At 44.3% G+C, this 23,223-nt stretch overlaps 1 protein-coding gene across 1 annotated transcript in view; it reads left to right on the plus strand.

The window, feature by feature from the left end:
• Dner (delta/notch like EGF repeat containing) overlaps positions 1–23,223 on the plus strand; it is a 291,292-nt gene that overhangs the window by 140,333 nt on the left and 127,736 nt on the right. The window contains exon 5 of the mRNA XM_076866521.2: positions 13,630–13,775. Coding sequence (XP_076722636.2) covers positions 13,630–13,775 — 146 coding nt within the window. The remainder of the gene's footprint in view (positions 1–13,629; positions 13,776–23,223) is intronic.

The following is a 23,223-nucleotide window of genomic DNA, read 5'->3' on the forward strand; positions in this document are numbered from 1 at the left end:
GAGTCCTGTTGGGTATTCCAGCAGTGAACGCAGCCTCTTCAAAGTCAGTGGGCGGATTTGGACTATAAAGGCTGTAAGGAGAGGGTAGAATTTTTAATTTGCCGAATTGACCATTACAGAAAGAATCAATGATCAGATAGAGGTCCCAAGACTTTTGTAAAGACTGAAATATAAATAAAATCTGTTCTGGGCAGATAAGGGAAACCCTTTTTCAGCCCAACGAGCTGATGGTCACATTAAATCAAAGAATTTAATTTCGAGAGAAAGTCAGCTGGGAGCAGGGACAATCGGCAACGCATTCTTTCTTGGCAAGCCGCCATGCAGGGTTGGTGCCGGTGGTGTGGTCTGCAGCAGGGCACAGTCTGGAGTGACATTTTCCGCCTAAATTGGTCCGGGGCTCTGCGTCCAGGTGTCCCCTGGCTGGGGCTGAGCTGCTCTGTGGTGGGAATGGTTTGTGATTTCTGCCTCCACTGAAGCCGTTTGCCGGTCTGTTCTCATTGCTACCAGCTTTCTCCCCGGGCGTCGCTCTCCTGTCCTCACAGCTGTGGTTGACACTTTTACCTGCAATCCCCACTCCCGTATGCATGTTTTTACGTCTTCCTCCCTCCTTCCCCAAGCTGCTTTTCAAGCCTTGACTGTGAGCCAGGCACCATCTTGGCACTAGAAGAAGTCAAAGATCTTTGTCTTGGGGCATCTTACATTTTAGTGGGACAACAAGTATTAAGGAAATAATTAATTACACAAGTAAATAGAAAATCATAATTATGATCACCACACTGTACAATGACTGGAATTGATGACAAAAATTTGATGTGTCTTTTGGAGGTGTGTGGGGGTCAACCTTGAAGAAAGAGGGTCAGGCTGAGTCATCAACTAGGCAATGGGAAAAAAAAGAAAGTTGGACCTGTGTGTGCAAAGGCCCTGGATCTGAGAGAGCACCTACCGTCAGAAGAGCCATGAGGGAGCAGCTCAGAGAGTAAGCAGGAAAGCCGAGGAGACATGCTAAGGAGTAGGTTGAGTTAGATGTCAGGCATGTTTAGCTGCAGAGGCCCTATTAGGATCTGGTGGCAAGGGAAGCCACGGCAGGGAAGGAGCTGAAAACCCCACGCATTCATCCTGGTCTAGGGTCCCTGCTGAAATGTGTCGTTTTAACAGTGTAAGAAGGAAGTCATTCCCAAGTCAAGAGCTTCTGGACAAGGCCATCAGGCATTCGGGGGAGTTGGTACATCCGTGTGTCTTGGTGCCTAAGTAACAGTTTATTCAATGAACTCTGGGGGCAATTCTAGCATTTGTGAGCCAGGTGGGAGGGGGCCGAGTGGCAGAGACCTTTCTGGGGCTCCAGCAAGTGGATCAGATAGAGAAGGCTGCCTGGGAGGTCTTCAAGCCTGAGGCTGAGGGTGAGCAGCTCTTGGGATGAGAATACTAACGGGAACTAGAAATAACCCAGGCTGAATTAGGCCTGACCTCCCCAGACCTCCGCATCTTTTTCCCCTCTGAAATCATGGCGCCACTGGGACTTGGTGGCAGGACACTGGTTAGTTCTATTTTTAGTGCAGTGAATTCATGCCCTGAAAAATAAAGTTGTGATGCATAATTCAAGAAGGCAGTGCATCTTAAATTAGAAATCTCACCAAACATTTGTAAATTCAGGTAATTTCTTTCCTGTGACCTTGAAGTTAACGGATACCTTGTGGGTGACCATTTGAACTTGGATTTTTGAATTGAAGCAGAGCAAAGAGCTTCTAATGGAACAAAGACAATGGAAAGATCATGTTCATAGCGCTGGCAAGAGCCAGGAAGATAAACATGGCAAGCAGCACCTTTTCATGTGAGCTCATCTGAAGGCCTGGTTCCCTGGCTCCCTTAGGTTTATGAGGTCATCTGCACCCCACTGGGTGTGCATTTATAATCTCCTGTTCCCCTCATGTCAGCACAGAGAAGTGATGAATTATTTTGGCATTCATAGTAATGCCATTAATCAGGAGGCATTCATTGGATATTAATGACTGGACATGGTGGGCAATTATATAGAGCACTACAGTAATTTAGCAATTGATTTTCTAGTATTTGGTGAGTTGAAACTACACTAATGGAAGATTAAGTGATATAATTCTAACTGATTGTGAAAGGGTGATCAAATATACATTGAAAAAGAGATTAAATAAACAAAGAATTGTAATTACACATTCTGTGTGAGCCAAAAAAATTTCAAAAGAAAATGCAAATGATTTTTCATATTCTACCAATGAGTTTTCAGGAAATAGCATTAAAAAAAGTATCCAATTATGATGCAGTTTGCACATGTAATGAGGAAACATTTTTGCTAAATGGAGGTTATTTAATGTCAGAAATAGGCACATGGAGATAGTTAAGAGGTCTAATGTCAATTGTTCTTCAAAAAAGGATTTTATAATTAAAATATTTTATACCTTTATGCTCATTAAACTATCAGTCTTTCTTTTATTAGTTGCTTGTTATACTTAAAAAAAAAACTCAAGTCCTATGGGTGTTTTTTTTTTTCACATTTTTTTTTTTAAACTTTAAGTAAGGCTTAGTGTAGGCTTTTAAAATAGCCTAGATATGAATTATTCAAAGTGGCAGAGAGTCAAAGCCATTTTCTTCCCATTATGATTGTAAGAGATACTTTGATTTGGATATTATTTTTAAATTCTAGCAATAATTTTAAATAGTAGCTATCATTTAAAAATAATTCCATTTCAAAGGTCCGGTTTGAGAGAGCTGCAGAGGGGCCTCTGGAGTGACCTTCTTGCTAGCATGTGGCCTGCTTTCTTGGGGGGGGACACACTTCCAGAGCTTTTTCCTCAGATTTACATAATTCTAAGTTCCCTGTAGGATCCGCAGTTGCCTGAAGTCTCTCTCAATCAGGTTAATTAGGAGGGAACTTTGGGGTGATAAGTTCATAAGGGTGGAAACTCCATGAATTGGATTAGCAGGCTCCCGCACCCTCTTTCCCCTCAGCAAGGAGATGGGCATTGTGAACCAGGCAGGATGGGCCCTCACCAGATACCAGCTTTGCCAGTGCCTTGAACTTCACAGAGAAATGAACTTCTGTTGCTTGAAGGCTAGCAGCTGGCGATGGTCTGTCCAGGAGAGCACAGGACTCATTTTTAAATACATACACATGCTTGTGTATTTATTGGATTTGTATTATATATTCCAATTGTCTCCAAATACATATATGTTTATTTTAACATGTGTTTGAGTCTTATAGATTGCTATAATCACAGTCACACGTCACATTGTGACGTTTTGGTAAACAGTGGGCAGCAAATACAGTGGTGGTCCCTGATGGAGCCGGAAACTTCCCATCACCTGGTGTTTGGGGTGATGCTGTGTAAACAGACCTACTGCACTGCCGTGGTATCCAGTGTGGCACATGCACACAACGCGTGGTAATGGCAGCAGCTGGCTATGTGATTGGTACGTGTATCATTATTTTAGGGTGAAAATTCTACTTATTAAAAACAAAATCTGCTGTGGGATGGTCTGCCAAGCTGTGCCGTGGCAGCCTTGTATCTGTGTGTGCCATGTCTCTGGGTTGCCTGGTTTTCTCTTGTGTCCATCTCACCTTGTGCTGTTGCAGGGCTCATCTAAAATGGATGTCTGTTGCTGCTGCAGCTGCCGGTGGGGCAAAGGTGATGGTGTTTATGTTGACAGCGGTGGGGGTGCCTGCACTTCTTTACCACAGAAGACTTTTCATCAGCCCAAGAAATAGGAGGTGTTATTATCTCTATTTCAGAAAAAAGGAATCCAGGCCGCATGCTCCATTCCCTGTCCAAGAGATGGTGAGCCACTATGGGAGTCAGCCCTGCTTTGTAAATGCTAAGGAAGAGCAAGGAGTGGGCATAATGGAGTTAGCATCTTGTGACTGTGACATGAGATTGTGGTTGAAAGAGGATTCTTTCTGCATTGGGTGGCTGACGTGGTGGGATGGCACAGGAGGGAGGGTTTGATGATTTCTTTGCTGGCTTGTATTGGTTCTGGTACAGGCTAAGCTGTTGCAATAAAGATAGCTCGAGTCAAACAAGTTACAGACCAATTTCTCCCTCATGGAACAGTCTGGAAGTGGTGGGTCTAGGACACATAGGTTCCATCTCTGCAGTCAAACTGGCTGTCCCAGTGGCCACTGTCACTTTGGACATCATCAGTAGGAAAGGGGAAGGGCTCAGTCCTCCTCCACCATCACTGCCCTGAGTCCTGGAGGAGGAGCTTAATCTCCAGCTGCATGGCCCATTCCCCAGCAGAAACCCTAATCCCGTTCTTAAGGAATGTGGGAGAATGCAGGCCATCAGTCTAGGTGGCAGCTGGCCGTCACTCTCACAGTTGTTGGGTCTGACTTAGGACGAGCAGTTCAGTCTTGTATAAATGGCCAAAGGAGTGAGGTACGGTGAAGACCTTCCTGAAAAGAAACAGCTCAAATGCAGCCTGCGGGCTGGTGACCCTCTGCGTGGGAACAGGGCTTTCCGAGGGGAGATGTGTGGAACGCCAGCCTCAGGCTCTCCATCTACATTTTTTGTTGATTTTTAAGCCTATCTTTTGATATTGAATCTTCAGAGTGTTCTCTGCAGTACGAATAGACAGCCAACTGTGGAGAGGCTGACAATTTGCTACCAAGGAAGGTAGTTGTTAAGATCGCTGTATCTGACAGCAACGTTTGTTGAGAATAACTCAATCTATCTTTGAGTGATAGCGAGTCAATTGAATTTTTTTTTCTAGAAATTCTTTACATTATCCTTAAACTCTTATTCTTTAAAGCAAATAATATTACTTAATTTTAATTTCCATAGTCATTGGCTAAATGTAATCTACCTGATGATTTAAATGACTGACAAAGGTAAAAATGTTTGCTGTTATGTGCCACTCTGTCTCCTAATTCAGAAAGCATTTTTGGCTATACCTTACTCAAGAACCCACAGAAAACGAGAGATCCTATATGGGAAAAATTGCCAAAAAAGCAATTTACTCCCTTTAAGCTTCAAAGCTTGCAAGTAAGCAAGCAACCACCACTATCACCCCCATCTTTTAGATGGGGAAAAAAAAAAAAACAAACAACCTTTGTTTCTTAAAGGCAAAAAGATCCTCACGAGGTCCTGGGTGGGGTGGGGCCATGCTGGTTCTCCAGTGAACAAGGTTCACTTGTATCTGTGCATAGTGTCTTGGCATCTTCACCTCCTGGTCTGGATGGTGCTCTGCACAATTGTGGTCAGAGGGCAGCTGAGTTCCTGTGGCTGAGGGGAGCCAGTAAGCCTCGTTTTATTAGCATGCTGCCCAATGCTTGGTCTTAGCTCAAATTTGCTCCAGGACTCTTTTGTCCCTGACGTGACATTGTCAAAACACAATTTATTTCTCAGGGTTTGCTTCCCAGGCCCCAAGTATTGGGTCCTAAATCCAGGGGTGTTCTGCCCGGCTTATCAGGCTTTGTGCTAACCCTCACCCTACCTTCTTAAGGAATTGGCTCAGGTGCGGAACAAGATGTGGGGGTCACGGTGTTTGCCTTCTGGAAGCCCAGGTTAAAGCAAAAGCCCTGGAATCTGTAATATTTGAAAGCCTTCTGGCCTATCTGGTGCCAGTCATGGGACTTCCCTGGACTGCAAGCCATTTTTTGAGGTAATAGGTCTGTGTCTTAATAGGAAAACTTGGCCTGGTCTGTTTTCAGAGTCCACTGCTCAAGAATTTAGGGTTGGAGTTTTTATTTTCCATGTATGCTTTCCCTTTAACAGGAAAGAAAATGGTCATTAGCCAAACGAGTGAAGTGAGATGTGCAAATCCCATTTGCTATTAATCCCAATGAGGTGTTAACTACAAAGTCCATTTAAGACTCTTTAGCATTAATATTAAAGAAGATAAGCAGTAGAATAAGCAGCTAATGGCCTGCAGCCAGTCCTGTGTGCTTTAATTGGTGCTTGACCACTGCATTCCAAAGACGATGACTGGACCCTCTTCCACTGGCTTCTCATTTGCACAGGGGGAGGTGGGTTTGGCAAAGTCACTGTTTTAAAAGGATTGTAATGATTGCAGAACATTTTGTTACTGTGTTAATGAACACCCCTTGGAGTTGCGGGTAAGACAGAACATGCATATTTGTGTGGATGAGTAGGAAAGTAGAGGAGGGGAAGTGGGGAGAGAAGGAAGCCCAAGTTTTTATTTGTCATCATAACTAGCTACTTGAAGGTGTTAACAGATCCCTGGATAATCTTTGCAGAAAGTTTTCCCTCATTACAGTTTTAGAAGTCCTTAGGGAAATCACTCAGTTTTGTCACAAATAGAAACGTGTCTCTCCAGTCCCTCCCACCCTCCCTTCCCTCTTTCTTTCCCAGTTTCTAAATGCTGAGTTGAACTCTGTAGAGTCCTTGAGACAATTTTCTTTTTTATGGAGCAAGCCTCTCTTTAGTGCTAATGTTATCAAAGAGAATTCTAACATGTAGTTTATGTGTCTATCTATCTACATGTATTTTTTCTTTTCTTTGTAATGTAAAAATGTTGTCTTTTCTTACCAACTCCATTATGGAAAAATCACATAGCTGTTTGTTTTAGTTCATTTCTCTAGTAGGTGATGGTCTGTTATCTGTGGGAAACTAAGTTTAAATTGTGAATATTGGGCTTTAGACTAAAGTTTGGTTCCGGGCCTGGTTCTTTCTCTCTTTCCTCCTTTCCTGTGTGCACTTTTCCTGTCCCAGTTCTTTCGATCCCACCCACATTCAGATGAACATGTTTCTAATTACCAGGGCCCTGTGCCCAGCTACCACTCCGACTGCTCCGTTTGAGGGTCTCACAGACATTTCAAATGTCAGACGTTCACGGTGGAAATCTTGATCCGCTTGCTCTCTGCAACTACCCCCAAAGTTGTTTGAATGATATAGGATTCCTTACTTTCCCACATACCTACATCTAGTCTTCATGAAAATCTTGGATCTTCCTCTTAAGTGAGACCTTTGAAAGAACACAAGTCATGAGTTATTCCCTGCCTCAGACTCCTCAGTGGACTTCTATTGTGCTTGCCATGGAATGAGCTCTCTGCTGAGCTTCACGAGGCCCCTGTGATCTGGCTCCATCTGCTTCTCTAACCTCGTCCAGGGTGCTGGTCTGTGGGGTCCATCTGACCCACTGACCCCCTCGGCTTTCTTCACTGACCCTAAATGCTTTTTCCCATGGGAGCGCCACAAACATCTGCTCAATTTTGCATGAATGAATGCAAATCTCCCTCCACCCTATGCTGCTGTCCCCTCCACCAGGCCACTGTCCCTGCCCCCACCCAGGACACAGGGCTAGTCTATTCATGGCATGTAGGCTCTGTCCATTTAGAGTGACTTGGTCTTTCAGTCTCATAATCAGGATCACACCCTTGGACTCTATATGATTATGACTTAGTTTATTCATGATAATGTTCAAAGGACTCAGTGTCAAATTTTGTAACAAAAGGTATGAATGAGTTCCTGGTATTTTTGACAGAAAGCCTATGTTTTTTTTCTTTCTCCGTTTTTACTTTACTTGTTCTCCTGATTAGCATTTCCCTCTCTTTCATCTCACTCAGTGTGGATCTGAGGACTTGATTTCCTTTTACTTTTTTCTCTACCCACTTCTTCTCCTCCCTCCTTCCTTCTTTCTTTTATAAGTCTTCTCTTTCTCTTTCTTGCTTTTAATTTAAACTGGGCTTTAGTTGAAGCGACTTCACCATTGCCTATGCAGCACCAGTTCTTTAGTCATTGAAAAGACGCAGAAAATGCAGGTGTTGGCAGATCCTGTTCTGAAGCAGCTCTGGAATCCACAGCATCATCCTGGCCCCTTGGTGCCCGTGTTTGTCTGGCGGTGGGCCTTCAACTCTGAATGTGATGTCAAGCCTTTCTGTGCAGGACTCGTGCAACATACCTCGATTTCATACCATTAAGGGGGGAAAACACAGTGCCCCATGTTTCTTATAAGTGTGTTAGAAGTGTCCATTGGTTTTGGGAGGGATGTCAAAGAAATCACACTGGCTTTTCAACAATGCTGGAACCATCACTTATAAAGCCCCTAGAACTCCCTTCTTTTGAATGAATTCTATTTTCTGTCAGATTCTTCCTGCACTCTTGGCACGTGGAATTTTCTGAGGGCACTTTGCTCTGACCTGCAGCTGTTGGATGAGAGTGAAATTTGACCGTGTTCCTTTTTCTTATGAAGAAACCCCACATTTCCCCCTAGATGCCATCAAAGGCAGATGAAATGATCACTGAAATTAACACTTAGCTGGGAGGGGCCCCCAGACATTGCCCTCATCATGTGAAAAATACCTTGCTGAAAATAACGGGCTTGTCCCACTGACTCAGATTCAGGACTTTAGGGTACAATTGGGAATTACCTGGTGATGGTGACATGATGCTGCCAAGTAGTTTGAGAAGAATGTGGATTTTTTTTAGAAATCAAGAATTGTGAAGCTTTATTTAACCTATTTTGTCCCATCATCCCAGATATGGAACCCCTATAAAAACTTAAATTGAGCAATAAATATACCACTTATGGAAACTTTGAAATAATTATGAAGTTTGCAGAATCAAAAATTTGGGGGATTTCATGGGTTAAAGAAATGCCCTCATCATAAATTTAAAACCTGAGGAAGCCTCTTCCTTCCTTCATCCCACCAAAAGAATTCATAAATAAGGATGGCAAGGAAAGTCCTTTATTCAAGAAGATGGTTTTTTAATAGGTGAAAGATGATGTCCATGGGCATCAGTCCAACCTCCAACAGGCAGCTTGATCCTCAGGCAGCCAGAGTGTGGGGCTGGTAGCTCACCTTACTCACCTTCTAGAATGCATTACGTGGTCCCTACATTTAATCAGGAGAGGTGAAACTTCATTAATTGTTTAATAGGGGATTTTAAGACCCAAACACTCTGGGTTAAATGAATACAGTTAACATAGACATCTTTTTCAGAGTTGGATCCAAGAACTTCAGACACTTACATGAGCTGGGGAATATAAACATTGTCTAAATACCAGAGTCTCTGCATTTCAAACATGGAAAGGATGTGCTTTCAGAGGCTCATATGGTTACTTCTGCCTCAAGGTGGTTGCTTCCTTAATAATAGTCGTACTTACATGACTTAGGTCAGGTTTTCTACCAGACTCATGGTTCTTAACTGAAAGCAGACATCAGAATTACTTAGGGAATATTTTTCCAAAACATGACTGCCCGGGACGCTTCCTACACCCCTGATTCTGAGTCATGAGGGCTGGAATCTGGGAACATGTGCTTCAAAAAAGCCCCTGCAAGATTTTGAAGGCACTAGTTTTACCACGCTATTTAAAAAAAACACTACTTTTGACTGAAATTGGGAGTGGCCGAAACCCTTAGTGGTAGTGACTCATCTTTGTGCTCTTAGAATCTGCTGTGGTGCCTCATGTATAGAAGAGAGCTCAGTAAAAGTTTATTAAGGAAATGAAACAAATTACCTAGAAAACTATACCTTGAATATTTTAAACCATGCACTCATTCGAATTATTGCCAATTATTACCAGCTTATGTAAATTGAATAGTTGAATAGAATTTAAAATTATCACCTTTGGAAGGAAGACTTTTTTACATGATGATAGGGCACAATGTGGTCTAAATGCTTAGTGAACAGATGATATAAATTTTTAAGATGATTTAATGTGAAGCCAGATAACAATGCAAAGTTATGAAAAACACTTTTATAATCTCTGATATCTGTTTTTATCTCTATTATTTTATGTGTAAAAATGTCATTTGGAGTAGGATCCTTGGTAGTAGCATCCTGACCTTCTACCAGGCTCCATTTCTCTACCAAGGGTGATCTTTAGCTTGTAAACTGGAATGTGTGCATTCAAATGACTGCTGTTCTTCAAAGTGGACATATTGGGTGTTAGACTTTCTGGAAACTTCTCTTTGGCAACTGTCTTTCATGTACCTGTGTCTCAACTTGCTGCTCCCTGTGTCTGTAAGACTTGTTCTTTGCCATTGGGGAAGCTTCAGTGTAGGTGGCACAGTAAGAAACCACCAAGATGGAAGGTACTGAGGGACTGGTATGTGACATCATCGGCCTGAGCATGGATGGACACGGGACGGCTCAGAGTGAGCGGCAATACTGAGGAAAACTCAGGAATAAGGTGTGCTCTGAGCTGGATCTCAGTGGCTATGAGATTGGGGAAGGAGTATCCCAGGCAGCAGAGGAACCGTGAGATGGTTACCGAGTTGGGTGAGCGTTTGTACACGGTGCAGACGTGATAGAGGAAACAGAAAGCTCTCAGAAGAGGACCTTTTGTGTAGACTTCCATTTCCTTCCTTCCCAAAGCCAGTTTACAATACAGGTTTCAACAGGAGATCCCAGGAAGAAAGCTCCAAATGTTCCTCAGGACACTGGGCGTAGGGGACCATATTGTCCCTCTGCCTGGGACAGTCTTACTGCCTTTACTTGATGCTTGTGTAATTATAAAGCACGCTCCTTATAGTTTGGGAAAGAGTCTCAGTTTGGCAATGAGTGCCAGAGCCACCACCACATTTAGAGTTATTATCCCTATTTAATGTGTGAGAAAATGTGGGCGCAGAGGGGCATCGCTTGTTTAAAATCTTCCCCAAATCCTTTTTAACGTGTTGTCTTAAGCACCTTTTGTGGGGAAAGCAGAAGCCTCCCTCCTCGATAGTCAAGGTGTTACTAATCCCATTGTTCCCGTGTGTTCAAGGCTAGTTAAAGGCACAGCTGTATCTTCTGTTTTCAGCCCAAGGAAAGTCAGGGTAAATGTCTTGTCCTAAAGCCTCAGTGATGGGAGTTGAGGGGTCCCGCGGACCCAAGATAAGCCTAAAAATAGAGTTGTTTGTCTTGGGTGATTTTGTATTTTCTCACTAGCCATGGTTCATAGGAGACATTAGAATACACACCGTACAGATTGAAGCAGGGAGGAAACTGGTGGCCTTTCACAGGTGGTTTTCCTGGAGGACCTGGGCTGCCTAGGAACCCACCTGCATGGGGCTGACAGCCAGTGTGGACAGGTGGACATGTCAGGTCCTCATTGAGCTCCTTGGGCTTCTCCTTGGCGGGCTCCCTTCACCAGGATTTAGTCTTCTGGTTTGTTCCATTTGGGGCTTTATCCCTATCCTCTGGTTTCCCGTCTACTGCTCCCTTATGTCCCTCTGCTTGGTGCCCATGAGATGACATCTTTGCTAGGCCTTCTTTTCTCCATCAGTGGTCTCCCAGTCTGTCTTTGGGAAGGGGACACCCGTCTTCCTGATTCTGTATGGCGTCTGAGGAATTGGCTTAGCTTCGAGAAGGCCTGACTGAATGCCCAGGAAACCAGGAGGTGGAACCCAGAGACTAACTTCCCACAGCTGCAGGGAGCAGTTCTGGGAACTAGAGGACTTCTTCCCCATTCCTGCTGACCCACTGGTGCTGAAGGGATCTTCAGGAACCCACACAGCGGAATCCCAAACCAAAGACCCCAGAGAGCATGGGTTCCCTTCATCCCTCAATTCAAGGGATTTCTTCACATTTAAAGTATGAAAAGTGAACCCTAATGTGCCATGCACTACTGAATAAATCCATGATAATGACCTTTGGGAATACAGCACCCAAGGATTTCTAAGCTGAGGACATTGGAACTATTTGGAAAGTTGTTAATTTCTTGTTAACAGAGGCAACATGTTCTGAAGTGACCACCAGTTAACGAGATGATGCTACTTGCAATGCAAACAAGGCGACTTAACATGGGTCTTATTTCTTATTCAGTTTGCTATCATTATTTTAATGCAATGTACTTAATGAACAAATGAGATTCCTCACATATGTGTGCATCACAAGAAGGATCTTGATGCAGTGAGGGGAAAAGAGCTCAAAAAGTGTAGAGAAGGTAACCACAAAATCATCTGGGGACTGTGTATCCTAGGTGTTGGGATACTGTTTTTCTAGCCCATCAAATCCTGTTCGCAGTTGGGATGTCTAATTATAATAAATAATATTAAAAAATTTAGTTAAATAATATTTTAAATATACATGAAACTATAGAAATGGATACAGGGCTACTTTATACACAAGATTTAATATACATTTTGTGTATTTTCTTTATATATTATTAATGGAGAAATAGTATCTATACAGTCAGAAGTGCCCTCCTCTCCCACCCTGTTTCCTTCTCTCCTTCTTTTGATGTTGGTTTGTTTCTTTCTGTACATCTTTATACACTTTTACTGTGTATGTATATTATGTTGACATAGCAGTAAGCACTTATCACTGCTATGTAGGTTTTAATATTTACATAAATACAAAAAATGTTTCAAAAAGCAAGTGGCAAAAGAATTCCTTGTATATTTTGGCAGCTAATCATTTACTGGCTTTGTGCATTGTAAATTTTATTTCTAAGCCTGTGTCTAGTCTACCACACTTATTTATGGCTATTTATATACAATTTAAGTTCACAGAAAGCTAAATTAATTGATTTATTTTTATGGGTTATTATTTTGATTTTATTTAAGAAATATCCTACTCCAAGATCAGTGAAATAGCTTCCTGTGTTTTCCACTTGGAGTTTTAAATTTTCTTTGCTTCATGTTTAGCTCTTTAAGCTATCTAGATTTATTTTTAATGTATGGTGTGAGGTAGGGATTCAAATGCAGTTTTTTTTTTTTAACCTGGTAATGGAATTCATTCCAGTTGGCCTAAAAATTATTTTCTCTCCTGTTTTCCCCACTTATTTTTGATGCCATCTTGGTACTAAAAATCTTTTGGCATAAAAATACCTATGGGCATAGCTTCATAGTATTGAGGCTCTTGGATTTGATCTTATTCTTGAACATCATTGATTATGGGGTATTGAGTATCTTGTCAAATTCATGAGTTTTATTTTGTTTTGAAGTAAAAAATCAGATATAAATGAAAATTCTAATTAGGAAAAGATGTTTGCTTACTGAAATATTTATTGATGCAATAAATACAGCATTTATATCTCCATTCCAGAGTATGTTTATTTGTCAACTTATTACATATATATTGCTACCTACTACATATGAATGGATGCATTATTCAGTGGTAAATATGCCATATCAATGATATTTCATTCAGTATCCCACTGTGAGTAGTCATGTTTTGTTAGATGGCCCAAATCATGTATTTTATTGGATGCATAAAATTGATAGTGAGGTCAGATTGGTGGTCAAGTTAAACATGCATGAATAAGACCAATATAGAATGTGTACCTGTATTGCACGCCCACCTGGGAGGGGACTGAGCGCTGCTCAGGCAGGCTGATACAGGGTGGGGCCTTTGGGGATTTCCCACATTTGTGACCATTCAGTGTGACAGGAGGAAGGGGTGGGTTGCTCCCTGGCAAAAGACTGGGTTCAAAAGTAGAGAAAAAATTCTAAGATGGAGCACAGAGTTGGGATTGGGAGACAAAGGGCAGGAGCAGAGCAAGGGTGTCAGATGATGGCTGAGCCACCACGGCTCCTTTCCCTTGGCCCAAGTGGTCACCCACGATCTGCGGCCTGAATGGACAGTGGCCATGTCTTTATTCCTTTGCTTGAATGTGTTTTATGCATCAGACTTGAATGCTGCTTAAACTAAATTCAGTCTTACAGATAAACCATGGGTAAAGCTTTATGTTTCCTATTGTCCCATTTTCTTTTAGGTTTTGTGAATGATTCTGTTACTAAATCTATTGTGGCTCTGCGCTTAACTCTGGTGGTGAAGACCAGCACCTGTGTGCCGGGAGACAGCCATGCAAATGACTTGGAGTGTTCAGGAAAAGGAAAATGTACCACGAAGCCATCAGAGGTAAGGGGACAGCTGGTAGCTTGTACATCTATGTTGACATAGAGGGTGGTGGGTAAAGCGCCCGAGAGGAAAGACCAAGAGCATTCACTGAAGGAGCCTTCTGTATTTCTGGCTCCAACTATGTATTAGTATGCAACATACGGATGTGTAAATCTCCATGTGATTTATAAAGCAACTGCAAGACATTTGTGCAGTAGTAGATCTTGCTTTGATCCGAAGGAGAGATCATATCTGGTAGTAGAATCAAGATAAATGGGAGAAAGAAAAGGTAAGCACAGTATTTATTTTTCAGCGGTTGGAACTGTTGCCTGCCAGTGTGACAGTGTCCTTGCTGGCCTTCACATTTTCCTGGTGATGATAACAGAGCTTCAGAAGCAAAAGGCCAGTAGGAAAAGGAATGAGAAGAAGCAGGGTAGGAAGCTGGCCCACGGTTCTTGGTCTTTGTGGGACCAGCTTCATAGACGCTGTGGATGCTCCGGGCTCTGTTCCTCATTGTCTTTACTAGCAGTGGTCACATGGGGCACAGGGCAAGGCTCTGAGCCCAGCTTCCTCTTCTGCCTCCTGGCTCTTGGTTGGCGACAGGGGTTCAGGAGTCAGACAACAGGGGAGCACATTAGCCCTGGGGGCCAGTCCCCATCAGGATGTGGATCCCTTAAGACACTTCAGGTCCCTGGGCACCAGGCTCCACCAGAAGCTCCCTGATGAGGGAGATGATGCTCTTCATGAGAGGCCTGTCCCCTGGGGCCGTCTTCTCCTCTGGCCCTTGTTACTGCTGTCTCAGGCGTCGTTTCCTCTCTTTAGCTGTGCACATGCTTATGCTGAAGCTAATGTTAAGTGAAAGGACGTCCCCCAGACCCAGAAAGAGCATGATTGAGTTTAGGTTGGCTCTAAGGGCAGCCCGGTGAGGGTTCTTGGATGTTACCTCCTGTGGTGATGTGGACACACTGGGTAACAGTGTGTGACGTTCAAGTGCTGAAGGAAAGGGGCTAGCGCTGGAGGAGGATTTCACATGCTGCCCTTGCCGTCTTGGAAAACCCATGATTTTTTTGTCTTAGGTAGAATATTGCAGCTGCTTAAATATACTATTCTCCTTAAGATATTTCCTGGAAAAGGCAGAATGGGGCCAGGAACCCAAGAGTCATGGAAATGATCATTTCTGCTAAATCTTTGAAAACGAACACAGATGTAAACGAAAAGGCGAAGCTATATCCCTGTTTTGGGGAGGGAGGGGAGACTGGTGGTGGTGCCAGGGGGTGACGCACAAGAGGGGCTTTCTCCAAGCCAAACCCATCCTTTGGATCCTGTGGTCTTCCGTCTCTGCCATTTGGACCAGTCTGCTTTCTTTCCTGAGGAGAAGCCTCATTTATCAATGCATTTTATGGGAAAAAAAAAAAGTAAAGGGTATTGAGTGTTCTATGCCAGAGAAAGCTGGGCAGGGGGACATAACTGGGGAAGAGCCACGGGAGCTGCGAGCACCTAGTCACTCAGGAGGTGCAGGAGGGCATGAGTGGGGCCCAAGGAGAGCCAATGGAGCAGGTGGAAGAGCGCCAGGCCTCCCAAGGTGGCAAGAAGGAGGCTCACAGGCTCCCCGGGGGCATCCTTGCTGGTTCCAGAGAACCCTTTCCAGGACTGATCACCTCTGAATAAGACAACATGAGCAAAGTGTCTCAGAGGAGGAACAGAGGGCGCTCTTGGGAATTTCTGAATGACAGAGTGGTCGGGTTCCTGTGAGCTTTCTTTCCCAGTGGCTGGTCCTGCCATGCACACTTTTAATCTACAAGGTAGTCACCATGTCCTCTTGACTCATGGACACTGTGGTCATTGACCAGATCGGGGCAGTCCTCGGCGGGAGAGCCCTAGCCAGGAGGCCCTGCCTAGAACTGGCTTGGAACTGACTCTTGAGAAGGCAATGGAGGTGTTCAGCACCTGGCAGGAAACTTGGCAAACCCAGCTGAGCATGAAGCAATGACTCATGTGTCCATGGCTAATTTTAGCAGATCATTTCATAGGAAGCGCATCTTCATCAGGGGCACCTGCTTCTCTCAAGAGCTTCGGGCACCTATGAGATAATGCTTCCTTCTGCCACTGTCGCCTCTCAGCCCCGTGCTGGTTGTCTGTAGGGTGGAGTCTCTGCTGTTGTTGATTCTGCATTTAGCTTCAGTGAATATAGGGAAAGATGGCCGGCCATCTTATCTGAACCATTGCATTTACCCCTGGGTGACTCTAAGCAAGCCAACAGGCTGGGGTCACCAGGTCCCTTGCCAGACCCACGTGCTGGGGCACAGTGTTCCCTCAGAGCATCCTGGAGCTGTCTGCTGCAGGGGCGGGGCTGGGGGGCGGAGGTGGAAGGGCTGCTCATTCTCTCTGTCCACTTGAGGCCTCCGGATTGTAGTCAGGGCAGTTACAGCGACTTAGGAGCAGTTTTCTGGCAATAAAAGACCGTCATCATCATGTTTCTTTTTACAGTTTTCTAAAATTGGAAGTTATAAAGTCCCATCTTCCACTGAAGGCAAGAACCCACTCCATAGCACAAAACAAATAGGACTGTGTTTGGCGATTTAATGTTATTGTTTCTAATCATTTTTATATCTTTTTATTAGATCATCCATCAAAATAAAAGCCATTCTGTTATTTCCACACCACTCTCATTTGGTAATGGAACTCATTTCTTTCCTGTCAGCTGCACTTTGGTGAGGGGATGTCTCACCGTTGCGGGTTGATGGGTGGCTGAAGCTTGCTTTTCTTAGACACTGCACTGATCTGGAGAGGTCTTTTTAAAGTGTTCACTGTTACACAGGCAGGGGTGCTTTAGTTTTTGAAAACTGCTTCGGTTACAAGGGTTGATTGTTAGGAAGATAACCTGACTGTTGGCCAGCATTTCCCTCTTTGAATGTGGGTCTTATCAGCTGTGGCCTAGTTGATGATTGATCTCTTAATTATCTTATAGGTTTAGTGTCAGAGAATCTGCATGGGGCTCTTTGCTGGTGGCATTCAGCCTTCTTAGATCCTAAATTAGATTCCATTGACCTTGTCTCTCAAGGTCAAGAGGTTGCATTCATCTGGATTTTCCAGAGAAACAGAACTAATAGGATAGGTATAGGAATTGGCTTATGTAATTGTGGAGAGTCTTAATCCAGAATCTGATGGGAGAAGCTGGCAGATTGACTTTCGGGGAGAATTGCTGGACTTCAGACTTGGAGTTCAAAGGGCACCTGCCATAGGTCCAGGGAAGAGCCAGTATTGCAGATGAAATCTAAGCATTATTTGCTGGCAGAATTCCCTCTTTGTTTGAGAGAGCAACTTCTCTGAGGTTGCCATTTAGGTCTTCAACTAAGGGCCACCCACATTATAGAGGGAAATTGCTTTCCTCAAAATCTGCTGATATAAATGTAGATCTCTTTAAAAAAAAAATCTCCTAGGGGCAAGGGTTGTGGCTCAGTGGTAGAGCGCTCGCCTGGCACATGCAAGGCCTTGGATTCAATCCTTAGCACCACATAAAAATAAATAAATAAAAGTATTGAGTTCAACTACAACTAAAAAATAAATATTTAAAAAAAATGATCCACTAGAGAACATCCAGAATAATATTGGAGCAAATATCTGGGCACTGTGGTCCAGCAGAGCTCATATGCATAACTCACCACCCCAAGATTCTCTCAGTTCTTCTCGTCCCCTGTTGCCCTCTTTCTACTCGATTGATTCTCAGTACCCAAGGTTAAGGGAGTTTTTAAAATTTTTGTTTTCCAAGAATAGCCCTTTGAGAAATGTCATCTTCCGGGCCCCTTACTCCAGTTCTCATGGCTTCTGCTGGGCAGCAGGTGATTCTGATTCCAAAGTCCATCATGGACAACGACCCTGGAAACCAAGGCTGTGAGCATTCTCATCATTGCCTGCTTCTTGTTGACTTTCTAAAGCACAGACGCAGCAGCTTTCTACTCACAGCTGGTATTGTTAGTGCCTCTGCCATAATCCCTGCACCCCTCTGGCACCCTGGAGATCTCTGTAGTTTTGCTCATGCTGTTCCTCATCTAGAAGGTTAGCCTCCTCCCTGACCTCTTTCCCTGCATCTCTGCCCCTGCCTCTCTGTCCCTCTGCCCTCCCAACTCCCCGGTGGTATTCCAGGTTCAGCTCAAAATCTGTCTGCTTCCGAGCAAAGTGGCTCCCTCAAAACCAGAAGCAACCTCCTTTCCTATGAGACACATGGATTTCGATTTACGTTGTTACTTCTTCGTGTCCATTATTATTTGCATTCACTTTATCTCAGAGTTCTGGAGCACCTGCCTTATGTCTGCTACTTCCCTAGGCTTGGGGAATACAAGTGTGGTCCAGGAAGCCATGACTTCCGGAAATAGCTAGAAGGCCTCGGGAGCAGGGTGCTGGATGAGTAACCTATAGTTTAGAGCAGTGTGATGTGATGTGTGATGTGCCCAGAGGAAGGTCCCGGGCAGATGTGAGATCACGGAGGGCTTCCCCTGGGGGGTCTCAGATGGTGGACTCTTTAACATCAGCCTCTGGGTCTGGCTTGTTCTGTGTCTGTGTTAATGACCTGCCTGGTGCTTTCACGTGGGGGAGGCTCAGAAACAGTCTGCAAACTGAAGGACGAAGATAAACAAAAGAAAACAATGGGATAGCAATCAGTTCTCTGAGCTTTTCTATTCTGTATTTGAATTCTGTATTTGAGGGATATGGGAATGTGGAAAGTACATGAATACAGGGGCACAGAAAGTGAGGCAGGAAATACTCTCTGATCCAAGGTCATCTCACAGGGGGTGGGACCCAGAAAGTTAGTATCCCCTCAGGAACATTTTAAGTGACATCTTCACAATCCTTTCCTCATCCTTTCAAAAAAGAAACAGGTCAGAATAATTTGCACCCACAGAGTCTTTGATGCTATTTCCCTGTTGGTTTGAAACCATTAGCGAACCTCTCGGTCGGTTAGGTAGTGACGATGTGCAGGAATAGATGTCCTGCCGTTCTCCTTCCCTTCTCTGAGAGCTGATTCCTCCTCATCATGAGTGCAAACACAGATCCCTCATGAGACCTTGAGGAGAGGCACAGTGACCCGGTAGGCTTATGGGAAAGAATCGGGATGGGAGGACAGAAGGGGGAGCCCATAGAGGGTCGGAGGAGCAGCATCTGGACGGCAGCAGCGGTCAGAACGTCAGAATGGGCCGGGGTCCTTCTAGGGGTCCCTTTCAGTGTGGGGTGGGGTCAGGTCCCCACGGCTCTGCCAGCACTCTGGAGAAATTTCTCCTTTAGGGAGCGAGACACAAGCAGAGAGGGTGCCGAGTGGATGACAGAAGGGACAGGCCTGATGAACCAGTGGGAAGTGGTGTGACGGAGAGCAGAGACACATCGCTTCCAAGAAAGTCTCCTTCTAAGAGGACATCAAAACCCCTTTTCCTGACTGAACGAATACCTTGGTGACAACGCTTATTAAAAACTTTTGAGCCAAAGAATAGATGCTTCGGACTTCAGCCCAAAAGGAAGGGGCTGGAGATCCACTTATTGCTAATGAAGGAGGTGTCTGCTCTCACATTTCACTTGCAGAAACTGCCCTGTGGGCCTCAGAGAGAAAGTGCTTTTATGAATAATAAAAATATAATAAGCATTAGAACCACATTAGCCTGAGATCATGAAGGCAAGCACAGCCCAGCTGTCAGTTTGTTAATGGGTAAAGGCTAAGCCCATCTAGGATTTCCCTGGCTTGTGTTTGAATCATGACTCTTGGGACTAATGTGATTAGAAAGCCATCTCTGCCTTTTATATTATGGAACAGAAGGATGATCATATCGTTGCCTGTACAGAAATATGGCAACGTGTTTGAATCATTTATTATAAATTATTTAAAGAGATGATTCCGAAATTACGTCCCAGAGGAGGTGCGTTTCATCACGTTCCTATTCAGCATCGACGTTTCGCAGAAGGTTGAAATGTATCCCCGGCGCTAACCATTGTAGGGCGTGTGGAATACCTCAGGCGATGACTTCATCACTGGGACATCTTCAGGGTCACAGGATTTAGAGTGAAAGGGGATTTTAGTTGCCTCTCCATCTCTTTTATTTTAAACACTAGAAAACCAAAGTTTAAGAGAGACTTAAGCCAGGCACTGTGGTGCAGGCCTGTAATCTCAGCAGTTCAGGAGGCTGAGACAGGAGGATCGTGAGTTCAAAGCCAGCCTCAGCAACGGCCAGGTGCTAAGCAACTCAGTGAGACCCTCTCTCTAAATAAAATACAAAATTGAGCTGGGAATGTGGCTCAGTGGTTGAGTGTCCCTGAGTTTTAATCTCCGGTACCCCTCCCTCGCCACCCCCAAAAAGATTTAAGCCATTTGCTTAAGGCCCAGGAGCTAATTCATGGCCCAGGGAAGACATGGGAGAAGGGAGAGCTCTGGACTCCTGCCCTGGCATCCCTCCTGCCCTGGGGCCCCTCCTTCTGGGCCACACTGCCTCTACCCCCCCTGTCCCTAATGTCCTCTCTTAGGACACTCAGAATTAAAGCAGTCTTTGTTGTGTCTTTAGCAGTCTCATGTCAAGTTCAGCTGTGGACCACAAGGAAACCCAGGCATCGAAACTTCTGTTTCTGCCCTGTTGGGTTTGACCTTTTGTGTTGCATTTCTCGAAACTTTTCTGTGCATACAGGTCATGTGGGAGATCTTTCCAATGGCAGAATCTGACCCAGCAGGTCTAGGGAGGGTCCTGAGGTGAGATGCAGGTGAGGTGGCTGCTGCTGGCCTGGGGACGGGGACAGGAGCAAGGCACTGAAGGCACTATTCTCAGGATCCCTCGGAGGGATCGAGATCTGTCTACCTCTTCTGTGATCTTCTGGGGTATATATTATACCAGGGACTAACCCTCTGGACTTCTCTTTCTGTAAAGTTTGGTGCAGGTGAAGACAGGAGTTCAGGGGAAGAGAAAATCCCAGGGCGTGGCCGTGGGGCAGTGTGTGCAGCTTGCTACACTCTAAGGCTTCCCAAGGACGAGAGATGCCCATTCAGCCCTGTGTTGAAGACGGGCATCTGTGAGTCTTAGATTCTAATTCATGACCTTGGAAACACAGTGATAGGGCTCCTACTCAACATTTATGTTCAAGAGAAGAAGCGTGGTGGCCTTGCTGTCCTTTTTAGTCTTTTCTCAGAAGGGCTTCTCCTTTCGTCCTGTTTTCCAGTTCATAATCAGTGAGCTGTACGTGCTCCTGGTTATAAAGTGGCCAGGCTGTGCCTGGTGCGGGGAGAGCCCATGGGGGACACGCAGCCCCTCCCAGTTAGCACCTGAAGACCGTCAGCACTGCTCGCTCCCCAGGAAGGGACTTAGTCCTTCCACTTGTCATCTGGGGGGTTCAGTGTTGTGAGCACTAAGAGTGTGCCAGAGTCACATCCCAACCTGGCAAGGGCGAGGACACAGACGTGGTCCCTGCTCTCCTGGTGTCTCAGTTCAGAACACTGGCATTGGAAGTCCTTGAACTTGACCCTTACTGATGCCCAGAATGTTGCTGACCTCCTCAGCCTTCTTGGGTACTTCTTTCATATTCTATGGGGGGAACCTTCCGGTCGTTCCCCACCATGGTCTTCTGCCCTCTGTTGCTGCTTCAAATTTGGCTTGAAATATAAGTGGACTCATCTGTTTTTCTGAGTTAGTTGAGATTAGAGCTTTAGTTTATTTTAATAATTGCCCCTGTTGCCTGGTCTAAAAAACCCTTCCAAGTGTAGAATGTCAGGTGGCTTCTGAATGACCTGTCATCTATATCTGAGGAAGCTGCTGCTAGGGGACACAGCCTAACTTTTCCAAAACCGGACAGAAGCACCAGTGGGGTCTGGGAAGTGGCTTCTGCATCCACATGGCAGCAGACTTGACGGACTTCTTCATGATGTTAAGGCCACTTGACAGTGGGGAGACATGCATTGCTAGGTGACTTCGTTATTGTTGGAACATCACAGAGTGATCTCACACAGATGAAGACAGCTGTAACGCCAGTCCGTAATACGGTCACCTTGGTACTTGACTCAGTGTCCCAAGGCAGTGCAGGACAATGGTTGAGATCCACAGGCCTTGCCAGCTGCCCCAGGGCTCTGGTCTACAGAACTTGACCCATTTCTGTCTTCTGAGTCACAGACTCCCTTGACAATGTGCCACTGAATACTGTGACAGGAGTTTTACTTGCAAAACTGTCTGTCTTTCCACCGCATGGTGTCTGCAGACTTTTTGGCCCTGGAAGCCTTTTATATTTCTATAAATGAGTGAGAACTCTGAAGAGCTTTTGTTGAGTGGGTTAGGTATTGATAGTTATTGTATTAGATGAAAATTGAGGAATTACAAAGTTATTAATTCATTCAATGAGCATATCACATGTTAGCATGAATAACACCTTCTATGTGAAAAAGAACCATATTTTCTGAAACCAAAAAAAAAAAAAATAGTGAGAAGAGTGACATTGTTTTCATTTTTACAAATCTCTTTCATGTCTGCCTTAAAAGAAGACAGCTGGAGTTGTGCATTTGCTTTTACATTCAATCTGTTGCAATGTGTTGTTTTGGTTGAGGGCTAGGGAAAAAAAAAACAAAAAAAACCTGAGTCTCACACAGATATTTAGTTGGAAAAGGGAGAAACGTTTTTAAAGTCCTTTCAGATAATTGTGGATATTCTTGAAAATACTCCCAAACTTGACAAGTGGTAGATTTTTAAAGGTTAATTGAATGTAGAATCTGAAACCACATCGATAAACTTTTGCACTCTGCTATGGTATCATCTATTGGTCTGTCCTTTTGCGAATTTTTGCTCAGGCATGGTTCTGTAACGTCTTGTATCAGTGAGTTGGAAAATATTGAATCACTGAGTTAAACATGGAGCTTCCAAGTGTTGACACATTTTTAATACAATATCAAAATATCGTATCTATGATTAATATCACCATCAAACACATCAGAAATGTCTCTAAGTATTGGGAATCTGTCAAGCCCCTAATGGAAGATAAGAGTTTTCCAAACTTCTAATTCATCCTTGAAAGCTCAGGTTTAATCTCTGACAACAAAAACTATTGGTTATTTTCCTCAAAGTGACAGGCTCACTTTGTTAATTTGAGAAAAAAAAATTTGGCCAAATAGGCAAGTTTGGGAAACCATAGTTTGTCTTTCAGCCATTCTTAAAAAATAAAAAAATTTTAAAAAGGCACCCTATGAAAAATAATTGCCTGAGTGTATTTGCCTAGGGGTGGTTGGGCTCTGCGTGCTGCAGAGGTATTTGATGTTTACCTCCTGTTCTATCGGGGTGTGAAGATGTGCACCCCGGGCTGAGAGGTCTGAAGGTCTCCACTCTTACTGGCCATCAGGGACATTCTAGGTGAAGTTGACATTTCCCTTTGTGAACGTCGGGTATGGGAGGGTCAGCTGCTGCCCAGACCCAGCTCTGGTTCTTGGGAGGGTGTTGGAAATCTTTTTCATCATTGTTTTTGC

Source organism: Callospermophilus lateralis, chromosome 9 (genome assembly GCF_048772815.1).
Source record: "Callospermophilus lateralis isolate mCalLat2 chromosome 9, mCalLat2.hap1, whole genome shotgun sequence".
NCBI lineage: Eukaryota > Metazoa > Chordata > Mammalia > Rodentia > Sciuridae > Callospermophilus > Callospermophilus lateralis.